The sequence below is a fragment of the Daldinia vernicosa genome, assembly GCF_022497035.1.
Source record: "Daldinia vernicosa strain CBS 139.73 unplaced genomic scaffold F5Y00scaffold_6, whole genome shotgun sequence".
NCBI lineage: Eukaryota > Fungi > Ascomycota > Sordariomycetes > Xylariales > Hypoxylaceae > Daldinia > Daldinia vernicosa.
The window spans coordinates 19,999-33,630 of NW_025953922.1; the positions used below are offsets into that span (position 1 = coordinate 19,999).

Here is a 13,632-nt window from a genome sequence, read left to right on the forward strand (position 1 = left end):
AGTTTCTATATTTCTATCATTCGTTCCTCACTCCTCCTTCCCATAGACACCTATATAATCAACAGTCACATGGGATAAATATAAAACTTCCGTACTAAGACAACTTTATTATTTTGACAACTACCTCATAACATATCATCTCACCTTATAACAACAGACAAGAACGATAAAGTGTGGCAGGTAAGTAAAGAATATGCTCCCAAAAACGCGCGTGCAGCCTACCTTCTTGTACAACGCTGTGAATTATTTACTGCTTCCCGGTTAAACGCCTTCTATCATGTAGGTTCCACAACCGCCACCATTATGCAACCCGCCCGCCGAGGCCTATTTCTAAATGTGATAATTTATAATATTGAGATTATACCCTATTTAAGTCAATTCGGTCTACGCGACTTCATGTGCCCCGAACTGGGTCTGTCTTCCTCACCCTCATCGCCATTGTGTATTGAGATATCTCGCCTGAGAGGACTTCCCCCATTCCCACTACGCCGTTGATGGTGCCCCCCAGGTACGTCGAGACCCCGAGCTGGAGGTTGTGATGGATCTTGACCAGCCGGTAAGGACGACAAGGGACCGGGCGAGGGCGCGCGAGATAAAGACGATTCGGGGATGCTGTCGTTGCTGTCGTCTTTATAGCGTTCGGTTTGGCCCCCTTCCGGCACCTTCACATCCCAGCCCCTTTTTTCAAGTTCAAGATCGGAAAATTCGTACACTTGACCCGGTGGGGGTATAGCAAACTTCTTCGACTTCTCGACAAACTGGTTGTACTGGCTAGCTTGTGCCATTTGGTACTTCTTCCGGTCCTCATCTCCCATAATACTTTCCACCCGCCGGGGTAAATAGATCGAGTTGTTTCCAGTAGTTAAGAAACTGTCCACCGAATCACGATCGCGAAGAACATAACGGGAACCGGAACCGGAACCCTCTGGGGTATTGAAGCTGAACGTTGACTCTTCTGGATATGCGTAGAATCCGTTTGCCTTTTTCTCGGGGGCCGCAAATTTACCCTCGACCTTCTCCGGAGGTAGCACGTTGCTTTTGGATCTTTGGACGGTACCGGCCTCTTTTCCTTTGCTCTTCCGTCTTTGCACTTCAGCTGCTGGGATGAAGGTCTCTGGAACGACGTTGAGATCATCTCCTGTCTGCTCAGCCTGCTCGACAGCTTGCTGCACCGTTGTATTCGCATCTGCAGTAGCAGCGTCTGCACGGGGCCCGCCCCACGTTCTCTGGCCGGCAGTGAATATGCCGTAGACCATATAGTACCAATTGAAAAAGGGGTTAAGAATGAACATTATTGGGTAGAGCCAAATCTTGAATCGCTTTAGCTTTAAGCCAAAGTAAATCATCATAAGCCAGTTCAGGCCGAGGGAAATAGCAATGAATCCGACGGGAAGCCGATCAATCCTTATAGTCGTCGTCATTATCGAAAGCATCATGATAAAGAAAAGCAAAGCCGTCGTCCGTATCGTATTCTGCATGAATCGCACCACGAGCAAGATTGGGTATCTCTTCCAAAGACGCCAGTCGGTCAACATGCAAACTTCGTTCGTGATAAACCCAAGGAACCATCTTCGCCGTTGTTTAATCAGCGACTTAACGGTCTGCACTGCTTCCGTTTTACAAAACGCCGAAGTACACATTTGAATCTGGTACCGCTTCTTGGCCCCAATCATGAAAAGATGGGTAAGCCATCGATCTTCGCCCAAATGGCTTTTCGCGAAGTCAAATAGGTCCTCGCACTGCTCAGCTTTGTCTGCAAAGTAGTATTTGGCCATTCTTCGGAATGCAGAGAATCGTAACATGGTCAAGGCTCCTGGTAAGCATGTGACCGCGCCGCATCCTGACTCTACAGTCCTTTCAAACAGCTGGCCGTGGATGTATTCCATATCTTGAAGCAAGGTGATGATACTATGCTTCCTTGTCGTCGAGGTAATGACACCCGTCATGGCCAACATGTCCCTGCTGTTCCCTGGGCTAAGTTCCATGTCGTATATGAAGTTTTGCAGACACACCCTATCCAGTATGCAATCCGAGTCGATGAAGAGAATGAATAGGTTATCGTTCCGCTTGAGGTACTCTTTATAGACTTTGTCGATGAGTTTAAATGTCGACTTTTGACAGTGTCGCTTTCCACCGTGGGGAAAACGTGAGACCGTAATTCGAGCCGATCGGTATGAAACATCGATACTCTTAGGGTATGATTCTAACGTAAGAGGAACACCAAGCTTCTCGATCGTGTTGAGATACAATTCGTCTTCCTGGTCTCCATCGAATGAGAGAAATACGTGAATGCACGAAGGGGGGTAATCGCAGTCCACAACTGAGTTGATAGCTGTAACGAGGACATCCGGCTCCTCCTTATAGCAAGGCATCACAATGACGACTTTGGGTGCAGAGACCTCATCCAATACTTCTTTAACCCGTTTCCTCCTCCCGAGTTGATGAGTGACAAGCTGGTAAACGCAGAAAAGCCACGGAACGGTTAACAATCCCGCAAAACTCCAGAATGCGAACCACTGAAGGATGTCGACCATATTGGGTGGCCAGTACTGGGTTATCTGGCTAGGGAGAGGTAGAGTGACGACCATGATGGGTAAGAAGATAAAACTGTTGTTTCGTTAGCAACAGTAAAATTAGGGGGCTCTATACACGTACCGAAGCCCCGTGAACAGGAAACCGACGGCAATCGCTAGCACCCTAATTGTCCAATGCTCTGCCTTCTGGAAAACCTTGACCAAGCAATACAGAAAGGCAGATAACCACAGAAACCACTCGAGAAGGGCCGCTAACATAAGAACGCCTACGATCGCCGTGTAAATTATCTGAAAATAACTGTTAGTACACTACCCAACAAACTGATAATATTGTACCAGGTACAGAGCTTCTTACCTCATGGACCGGCCATGTTTCCGTGATGTTTCGTGCCATCATAGAACTGATCGTGTAAGTTGTCGATCGGTTCTAGGCCGAGGAATGAGAAATGGCAGGTGGATTTCGAAAGATAAATGGATTCCGTCACGTTTGGTTTTCAAATTCGGATAAGGGCTTGGGGTGTGGCTCGCTTTTCATGCAAGCATCGTTTTTACTTTCGAAAAAAAAGAGCCCAGTGGTGACGGGTTGCGGTTACACCAGAATGTTTATTTGCGGCTACCCGCAGCAGGATGCAAGGGGGTTCCCTCGCCTTGTTGTGTGAGAGTTTAAAAAAGACACGAGGTCAGCTGCGTTTCTATATTCCGTATAACGAGGGATGTGCTGTGACGATCTGGTTATGATATATGGCGTATCCTAGACCTCGAGATGAGGTGGCGGCGCCTCCTATTGTTGGCTGAGGGATGAGCCAACCAGGTAATTGGTCCCAACGGACAAGGCGAGTGCCACGATAATCCGTAGACGATAGAGATGGACTTGAGAATGTGTAACAACCGGCTGAGCTGTCCTGTCCACTCGCTAGCTCCGGGTGCCTTCTCGGGTCGCAAAACTTTGCTATTCGAATCCGAGCAGCAATTTGGAGAGTCCGGTGTAGCACGATGATTAATATATCAAGAAAGTTTTCATCATGTATACAGAAGAAGTTTCCGGTGTTTCGAATTGTCGCTAGTGTATAGAATAGGGTTTACATATAGGTGGACGAAGGATGGACTTATGGTAAGTGGGAATGAACGAATATAGTCGCTGTCCTCATCGACGGTACCAAGTAGAGTAGCTCAGGTACTAGGCGTCGAAGCGGCTTAAATGGATAATGAACGCTCACCGGGTAGGGAATACGGATAGCTGGGCTCTAAGGTCAGCAAGCTCTTATGTATATTAGTTAGGCGATGGCTCCGGTCTGGACTGAGAGCTTGGCGGAAAAGTACAACGGCCGGTGGTCAGCGGGACCTGCAGGCGAACTGCAGGTATGGGGACACTACCCCCAGCGTGCTGCCTGGTCTAGATATTCTTCGACTCGCAGGGTATAATACGGAAGATGGTGAAGTTGGCTAGGTAGAGGGCTGTTGCGTACGACGGCAAGCAAGCATAAACGCGGTTAATGTAAGAGAGTGTGGCGACGAGCGTTCGATGTTTGGCCTCTGGACTCTAAACCTGGCTGGATCGGACGCTTCCATTGTAGGCCGCGTCGACCGCAACTGGGGATGAAGCAAAACGGAGATAGAAAACGTCTAGAAAGCCGAATGAGTTGCAGGGATATAGCAAGCTTACCGTTGATCCTATTGACCCCATGCACGGCAGATGAAATCGCCTCGGAGCGTTTGCGTATTTGGCGGCTATGGATATTTACGTAAATATAAGAAGAAGAATAAGAAGAGAAAGAAGTCTCAACAATGTTATAGAAGGAGAGTGAAACTGGGGTACATAGTAAACTTAAAAGGTCTGTTTATACTTGGACGTACCTACCTTAGGCACATCTTATCTTACATGTTTACTTCCAATGATGTATTGGATCATATGTACCTTACGTACCTAACCTACAAGGTACATAGGTAGCAGGTGCATTAGAAGTTGAAGTTTACATGAGGTATGTATACTAAATGATACACTTGTACCTGCCTATATACATTAAAGCTACCTAAGCTAACACATGTGAATGTTGCACTTACACATTCGCGTGTATGTACCTAGTGTGTTCATTCGTATCGCAGCTATAAGAAGAGTACGTGATGATCGTGTTGAGAAGAAGGCAGAAGAAATATTGAAGAGAAATTAAAAACATCATAAGGCGTAAGCTGTCTAGAATATCCAATAAATCGAATCAACTAGGCTGCGTGGTCTTATTACGAATACCTAAGTGGATTATAGATACACTCGATCACTTTAGCCAGTAGTGCTAGTGCTGGCCCGTCAATATGGTGGCTGCGTACCGGGCCGTTTAGCAAGCAATTGCTATTAATATTTCAGTTTGCTTGTTTCTTTTTCCTTTCTCCCCACAATGCTGTTTATAGAACACAAGGCGTGCTGTGCTGTATGTATTGCGAGGCGATCCCAACTTATTAGGTGCATCTGAATTATCCGATCGATGAGTTAGGGTGTATTCATTAGTAAAGACCGGGCACTCAAGTTGCAAGACAAGTGACGTGATGAAGAGTTGGAAGAGTTGTGATATGTATGTTAGGTACCTAAGATCCTTTCAATATATACGAGTCGTACGGAGCATGGATATCACGGGCTATATAATTCGGTTTGAAGTTGTTGCGCTATTGCTTCATTGAAGAAGGCAGGTAGGTGGCTTAGAGTTTTAAGACGAGCAACGGCGGTACATGAGAGACATACGGATATGTAGAAGGAAACGTTAAATCTCGGCGCCAAAGGCATATGGTTTAAACGTCACACGCGGCTTAAAAAGGATACAGCGTAGGGCCGCGTAGTGGACTTTACCTCAGTCCAGGCGAAAGGGGGGCGGGATGGGAGCGCGCTAATGGTCGATCTAAGCGAACTATCCTTGAATGTTTCCCTGCAAGGGTGAAAGTTAACCTGCCAGCCTGCCACGTAACTGCGTGCCGTGCCCAGACCCCGCCAGGTACAAGCGGAAAGTGCAAAACGAAACGTTATTAAGCGCTGAAGGGGGGACTAAAGGGAGCACTGACATAACCTGAACTGGAGAAGGCCTGTGGGGTGGAGCCGAGATCTCCGATGTGCGATGAATCTATCGACTCTATCGACTCTACACCACTTAAACAATTTATACAGAGTTATAATACACCATCTCACTACAACATTTACTTCCCCCTTCGCATCTCATTGCCTAGATCTCTCATAGGGTTCCATCCAAGATCCATGCGCGCACACGTAAGCTGCAATATCAGTTCCACGAGAGCAATAAATTAATATTGCAGAGGGTAGCAGTCGCGAAGGGGCGAGAAAAAAAAAACGAGGACTCGCCAATATAAAAATGTCTGGGGAGCATGCGGCGGCACCTCAATGGTTAATTACTTACCGTTCCATACCAAATCTACTCTAGGTAGCTGTGAGATCCCAGCCCAAGCACGGCTTTCCAACCAACCGACATCAACCGGTTTATCCGACATCCCGCTCGATGGTTCATAACCCGTCGGCCCTGTCAAGTGTCTAACCTACCTAGTAGAGTGACTAACGGAAACTACCTACTAGTCGTAAGACACTATGGATCCGTCATGTCTAGATGCAAGCGAGACTATTAAATAGAGCATATGCAGCTATTTGCAATTCCATGTAGCCAAGTTCGTGATCGCGTTGTCCCGAGTGCATGGGCCCCCCTCTGGCCGGAGAAAAAAAAAAAAAAACTAAAAGCCATGGGTTTCTGAAAAGTTCGCCACGAGCCCTAGCTAGAAACAGCTGCCGGCCTTGCTATGCGTTTTCCATCTTCTTGTCTAGGGTCTATATACCTAGTACCCGACTTGCAAAATAGCCAAAAGTACGCAATTGGTGGGAATTAAACGACCAGGCTTTGCCGCTTCGCCCGTCAGCCTACGGCTCGAACTTAGAGGCGTGAAGAGAACAGCCAGGAAAAGAAAAGGGGGAAAGAGAAAATGGGTTGGTTGAGACTTGATGTGATCGATGTTGCCAAGCAAATACGACGATGCATTTTGCTGCAGTCAAAAAAGGTGCTCAGAAATTAATAGTTCTTTCTTTCTGACTGACCATGCGGCCCCCATCCGAAGTTCTAGATAAGACCTCTCTCGGGTAAAGGTGGAAGGGAATGCGATCCTGAAATGTTACTTGCATGACGTGCTTTGGCGCAGAGCAGGCCTGTGGTTCAATGAAGCCCGGCTTGCTTCCTCTAGTTCCAATAACAATCTGCACGAATTTCTGACCATCACTTATTTGGTCTCTGACCTATCGATTTCAGCTGCAAGAGCCTGCGTCGCCAAGCCTTAAATACGAGCCGCCGTCATGACCAGTCGACCAGTCAGGAATGCTCCCTACCTATGTTGTGCAACCCTATACATACCTACATACGTATCTTAAGCTAACAGTACATACATACGAACCAGACGTGCGAGCTGAGAAAAACGTACAAATTTGGCCACATCTCTTTGCAGTTTTCATGAATAGATGATAGAAGCTGAGGAGAGTTTGATGATATGTCTGTTCCAGGGGGATCCGCTCCCAACGCTCGGTAAGAGGGCAACGATCCTACCGTTCGATTCAATGATACATTATCTTCATAATAAATGTAAGTCCTGGAAAACAATTAAGGAATTATATTTATAGTTTCTAGACAATACTATAGGCGTTTTATTAGAGAATGTCTTAAGAGTGACGCACTTCGAAATTGGTTACCAATTTCACTTGATAGGATCATGAAGTGCCTAGTAAAAATAGTACCGTAAATATCAATTTGTATAAGACTACTTATCATGGCATCTGAATCAAGCCGCAACGGTAATCTTATCTACTAAGTTGTAATCGCGAGTGAAGAATGTACATAAATCACCTGCGTCATGTTACGCATTTCAAGTCAGTGTGAAATGAGTGACTTTAGCTATAAATCAGCATACATAGAACAAAAAGCAGCGCCATGGCTAGCGCCATAGGAGCAATCTGCAGATTCGCCAGTCTATCCGCAGGTTTGTTGTCCATCGTAAGATGGCTTGCGGGACGAAGTTAGGCATTGAAACCTAGTATTGGTTCGTGCCAAAAAAACGGACCACCCGGGAAGGGCCGGATGGCCATCAAAGCAACAACTACTTCCCCGACCCCTTTTGTTGGCCTGCATCCTCAAGTCCTCGGGCTGTCTCCCCCCTTTGTCGGCCTTCTGCTGCCGGCGACTTGGACATGTTAACTTCATTAACATTGACAGGTTCGTCGTGACGGGCGCCTCTATTATGAGACTAACATGGCCTGAGATTATGAGACTTCCGCCTCAAGTCTTGCGTCGAGGAATATATTATGCTCCCACCGAAGATTGTAACTTCCGCATGAGACATGTGCATAACCAGGAGACATCAAATCTCCCTACCGCAATGCTCAAATGAGTAGTGTATGATTCGTTTGGATCGATCAATGGCGAAAATCAAGTCCTAAATTCGTGAAAATAGCCGTATTGATCAGCGCTCATTCATAGGTATCTTGGGCATCTTGTATGTCTTCAGCGTTTCCCACGGCCTCGCCGATTTGGTCGGCGGGATCGGGAATCTGTAGGGGAATTATGACGCTTGCTCATGCTGCTTCCATCCACTCGGTCTGGAGCTGATTCCATGCTAGGGGTAACACCGACAAGTAAGCCCTTGTGGTTTGAATCGGTTTGTTCGACCTTCTGGTCTTTGGAGTTTCCATACCAGTCAACATCACTGAGTTGTAACCTACGGACGCGCTGTCCGCCACGCTCTTTGCCGGACCTATCTGAGCGGCCGGTGTAGTATGAAGACGGCTTGTCGTGACCTGAATGAATAGAAGTGTGAATATTTTTGTTGGGATTGAGTGGGGTTAAAAGAGTATCACCATCAGTATCTTCATTCTCGCGAAGGTCATAATTTAGCACCAAGTTTTTGATGCGTTGCTGCTCCTCCCGTTCCGCTTGCTGTTGCGTCTTCATGGCAACTGCAAAGGTCGAGTCCGAAGGAAGTGCGACGGTTCGTGTCTGCCAGAATTAGTACTTTGAGTGTTTAGAAGTGGGTTAATTGCAGGATAAGATATACCTGTTGACGATTGCCTTTCTTTGTTAACAGAGAGAAGGCCATTGTGCTAGGTGCATTCTCTCCATTTGCACCGTCTGTGTCTGTGGTCGAGGAAACATCGCGGGTTTTGGGCCGGACTGGTAGCGGAACGTCGAATAACGGTTTACGATCGAATTTGCGGGATTCTAAACTCTCAGCCATCATCTTTGCGTACTCACGTTCAAAATCCGCTTCGTCTTCGGGATCAACCTCTTCGGTTTTCCTCGTCACTACTATGGCCTCCTCTTCCGACTCGTCCTGAGGAGAGTGTAGCCGGGTCTCCGCGTCCTGACCAAACCAGGAATGGTTAGCAGAAACTCCCCAATAGTTACAAAGAATATAATTAGAGGGATATACCTCAAAAACATCATCTTCATCGTCGAGTTCCGAGTCATCCCCGTCAGCCTCTGGGAGCACGATGTCACCATCACCATCACCTTCGCCACCATCGCCCTCGTCTTCAGAAGAAGCACCACTAGAAGCCTCATCTTGATCGGCGCTCTTGTCTAGGCCGGCATTCTTCTGATCTTGCGCCACTGCAAGTTGGAACGCTTTAGTGGCTTCTTCTAGAGTGGTCGCAAGCTTCCACTGCGGTCTAGTAAGAGAGAAAGTGTCCTGGACAATGAACTCAATGTCCATAGGGAGAGGCTGCTTTGTGTATATGTAGTACTATAAGACTGTTAACCCGGGACTGCCACTCGTGGTGCTGGGATAGACGAACCTGTAAAAACGATAAGAAGTAGTCGAGCTTCTTTCCTGCAGCGCCTCGGTTGAAGAACATGCCACAAGTTTCAAGCATCGTAGCTACCAAGCGAATTCTGAAGTAGTCATCAGGTAAATCGAAAGGGTTAAACCGGCCTGGGACAGGCACGCCGTCTAAACGAAGTTAGTTCGTTCTATATTATTTGCACTCGCAGGTGTTACTTACTGTAACCAAATGTCATAATCTTATACATAGTATCGAAGATTACGGGGTGCTCTAACATCCGGTAGTTATAGAGCTCACCTAAGTACTTCACTTCTGCAATGCGCCTCTGGTTGAACTTGAAGTCATTCTGCTCGAGCCCGAATATCACAGATTCAATGACGTTATCGATCACCGTAACCGTAAAATCTGGGTGATAGCGGTAGATGGCACTAAGAAGTATCGCAAGGATATGGATACTGCCATACTTGACCTTAGCAGGCCTCGAAAACACTTTCGTGAGGATAGCTACTACCTGTTCCATAAATTAACGAGCATTCTTCACAAGAATACAGATTTTCCTTTTTACCTCGGACTCTTCCCAATGGAGTCGACGGATCTGCTTAAGGACCTTGGTATAATTACGCTTCGTTAAGTCAACATAAATGAGTTTGCGGATGAACAGCTCGGTAGGGGTTCGCTCCTTTTGCTGAATCGAAGCTCTCTCCGGTGGATCGACGTAATATATTGCATTCTCAATAAGCATACGTTCTGGCTGGCCGATATGCTGCACAGACTTCTTGCGCTGGAGAGTTTCTAAGAAAGTTGCCATGCGAGGCGAGGTATCAGCATTGCGGAGCAGATACCTACCACAGTTCTCCAGGAGGTTGCAGATAATCTCGATATTCATTCTGGAGAAATCGTCAAGGCTGACTTTCAAGCAATGGAAAACGACATGCTCGGGCACGATACCGAACTTCGTAAGCTCAGCCAAGTATCGAATATTGCTCAATCGCACTTGTCCGAGAAAATCCTTCTCCTTTCGCCGCTGGAGGCTACGAAACTCTGCATCAAGATACTCCACTACGCCTTTAGGGACATCAGGCATATATCGGCCAAGCGTAGCTATGAGACGAGACCAAAACGGCAGAAGATCCGTTCGGCCCTTGGGTACTTCGGTAAGCCCCTTGATAAGGCGGTTTCTGGATGCCTTGGAGTTCAGGAAACAGAAGTCGATAGCCACTTGATCGACCACATCTTTATGCGTAAGCTCCGGTAGTCGGGTTAGTAGTACGTCCACTTGCGCGCCGATGGTCTTATTAGCGATGGCGGTTGACTGATCGTCGTTTACTTCCGAAGGCTTAGATGGCTCTGCAGCTTCCGCAGCTTCAGCTCTCTTTCCAACCTGCTCGTCCGTATCGGATTTCTTTTTCTTGCCATCCTCAAGTAGTATACCGGGTACTTTGCCTTTCAGGTCCACTAGATTTTCGTAGAAGCGGCGCTCATCCTCGTCTTCCCAGATACCTGCACCTTCACTCTGCCCACGAAGATACTCGCCGGTCTTGACTAAGCCAATAGCGCCATTAGTGGCCGAGAAGCCGTCGCCAGTTTCCTTTAGATCTGGCATCTCGGCACCAATTGCATCAGCTATAACCTGAGCATTGCTGACTAGGCGTTCTTGAGCTTTTAGCTGTCGCTCAAAATTGGCTTGGCGATCCTCGAACACTTCCCCCGACTTCACGTATGCCTCCGAGTTCCTGCCGCGCTGCGTAACAATGTTTTTTTGATCCCGTACGAGATGGGCCTTGACATCATCAAAATAGCGTTTTAGAATGTTTCTGAATCGCTCACGCAGCTCAGGGCTAGCAAATGGAGGGTCATCGGAATCGGCTTCGCCAGCTTCTTCTTGACCTTCGTTTCGCTCAGGGTTATTCTCTGTAGATTTAGTGGCACCATCTTCTTCCACAGTCTTGCGGCCTTCTGATCCGGCGGATTTAACTCCTAGGATATCCCAGCCAAAGGATTTTACGAAAATAACTAAAAGGGGTAAATTCACGTGCTCTCGATCATAGCCTAGAAGATCCTTAAGTACTTCAAGAGGAAATGGCTCAGCTCCACCACCCTTAGTGGAACTGGTCGATTTAATCTTCAACTCGGCATTCTTTCCATTGGCACTACGTGTGGCGTCATCTGGTTTAACATCGTCAAGGGTTCGTAGGACACCCACAAGCCATAATTCGGTAATCACTCTTAGGAGAGCTCGTTGTCGGACAAGACGTTCCTTCTCTTCCTTTTCGCGAACCTCAGGGGCCAGTGACTTCAGTAAGCTCTTATCTGGAGTAGCCATTCCCTTGCCAAGCAGCCATCCTAAATACTCGGTGAACTCGGAAGGGCCAAATCGTTGATGGAGGGCGCTAACAATCTCGACAGCCGCATCAATTTCCCCAGGAGTCTTAAGCTTGCTTAGACCTTCATAGCAAGCTGAAATAATCTCGGATAAATATTTGGTAAGACTCAGGGTTCGTATATCTTGCAGGAATGTGTTCAAAGTTGCAGGAGTGATAGCAGTTCGCAATCGCTTGATAAAGGCAGTATTCTTCCTCAGAGAAGGATCGAGAGGTGGGCTAACGGGGAGGACATCTAGCTGGTGTTAGTAGTCTTACAATTAGTGAGTTCAGAAGCAAATAATACCTAGGTCACCATCCCATGCACGCTGGTTGAGCGAGAGCAACTCGCCTAGAAATCAAGTGTTAGTCAAGGCATATGCAATGGTCAATGGGATGATGTGAATGAAGACTAACGTTTTCGCGGGCGGTCCATGTCGGACAGCCTTTCGTAGTATTTGGATTGCTTGATGATCCAATTGCTACATTCGCCACGGTGGTAATGCTGCTAAGGGATATATCGCCCCCGGAAGAGGAAGCGACGCAGAGAATTAGGCTTGGTGGGCATCGGTAGACAAGTCAGCACAAGTCTGCCCTGCGCAAAGGAAGCAAAGCAATTGCCGGGATAAATTGTAGATTGCGCTTTGCGGAGTGGTTGTTCTTTATGTAGTAGGTCGGTCCTGAAAAGGACAGTGACAAATTAGAGGGGAAGATTATTAGATCGTCAATTCGGTTTGTTGCAAAGTTGGTAGTGTTGCGACGACGGAAGTCAAAGGACTAAGACTTAGTTAGTGATGAATAGAGGCAGAGGCGTATCTTGTGAATGATGTCGTTCTAAATCATCCAATGAAATGACGGCGCACTGGACTTTCTTTGGGTTCCGCGAAAATCTCGGGGAATCACAGGCCGTTTTGGTTGCTTTAAAGAGTAATTTTGGCGGGGCAGAGCGCGCAATGAGACTCTTAAGAGTTCAGCCTCGTGGTACATACAGCTTTGTCCAGTCAGCTGGGCACTGTCCACACAGTTAGCTCTTGCCAAGGCTTAAAACTTAAATTTCCATAGGAGTAGTTAGGTACACTTAAAAGTAAGACAAACAGGGGAGGGACACCGGACGCAAGGACGCAAAGATGCAGGAACGTTGTCGCACAGTTAGGGCTGTTTGATGCCCTGGACAGCCTAAAACATCTGTGAAGATTCCCTAATAGGCCTAGAATAGGTACCTAAATGCACATTCACTACCTGCCTTCAATCAAGAGGACCAAAACTTTCAAGCTCAATCAAACGCAGCAAGTATCTACATCACATATCCATGCATGCAAATCATGCCTAAGGCAAACTGCGTGATAATACATCAATTATGTGCATATATGTAAGGTAAGACCAGGTATAGAGGCACCTAAAGTTCATGCACGGGACATAGTTACATCTTATTTGAAGTTCACACATATTTTTAATCTTCACTCCTAGGGTTAACTCTACCTACTTAACCTCTATCATCTACATCTTCCATCAGAAATAAGTCAAGTCTTTTATTGGCTAATTTGCTAGTTCAGACGGAATTCGTATTATTTTAGAGCCTCTTATTTTATTCGGTTTGACTACTTCATTAAGTGGTAAACTCTCTATATCCTTTTTTGACCCTCACCACTCTGAGATGGCAATATAACGCGATGTTCTAGGATTTAATACAGAATACTCAACATCTTAATCACATATTCAAGAAGCTCAGCTTTCCTGATGATAGATAAACTAATACCATTTTTAAGGGATTGATAATTCCTATGAAGACAGCAAAGTGGATAAACTGAGCCTGTTTACGATGGATTCTTCTGAAGCAAGGACAAAACACCTGCCCTCTTCCATGTTTTCTGTATACAGGCGAAAATCCAAATCCTTGGAACTACCTTACTTAAGTAAAACTCCAGATCGACTA

At 46.6% G+C, this 13,632-nt stretch overlaps 2 protein-coding genes across 2 annotated transcripts; both read right to left on the reverse strand.

Annotated features, from left to right (window-relative positions):
- Positions 1-374: 374 nt before the first annotated feature.
- F5Y00DRAFT_258283 (glycosyltransferase family 2 protein) lies at positions 375-2,928 on the reverse strand (the record flags this gene model as incomplete). Its single annotated transcript, XM_048010677.1, has 3 exons — positions 375-2,607; positions 2,656-2,822; positions 2,890-2,928. 3 exons carry the CDS (start codon positions 2,926-2,928, stop codon positions 375-377), a joined length of 2,439 nt encoding a protein of 812 aa, XP_047868369.1.
- A 5,023-nt stretch (positions 2,929-7,951) lies between these two features.
- F5Y00DRAFT_273064 (ARM repeat-containing protein) lies at positions 7,952-12,135 on the reverse strand (the record flags this gene model as incomplete). The annotated part of the gene is made up of 8 exons (XM_048013103.1): positions 7,952-8,554; positions 8,613-8,918; positions 8,988-9,299; positions 9,352-9,506; positions 9,559-9,850; positions 9,905-11,955; positions 12,007-12,051; positions 12,117-12,135. 8 exons carry the CDS (start codon positions 12,133-12,135, stop codon positions 8,063-8,065), a joined length of 3,672 nt encoding a protein of 1,223 aa, XP_047868370.1. The 3' UTR covers positions 7,952-8,062.
- Between the last annotated feature and the right edge of the window lie 1,497 nt (positions 12,136-13,632).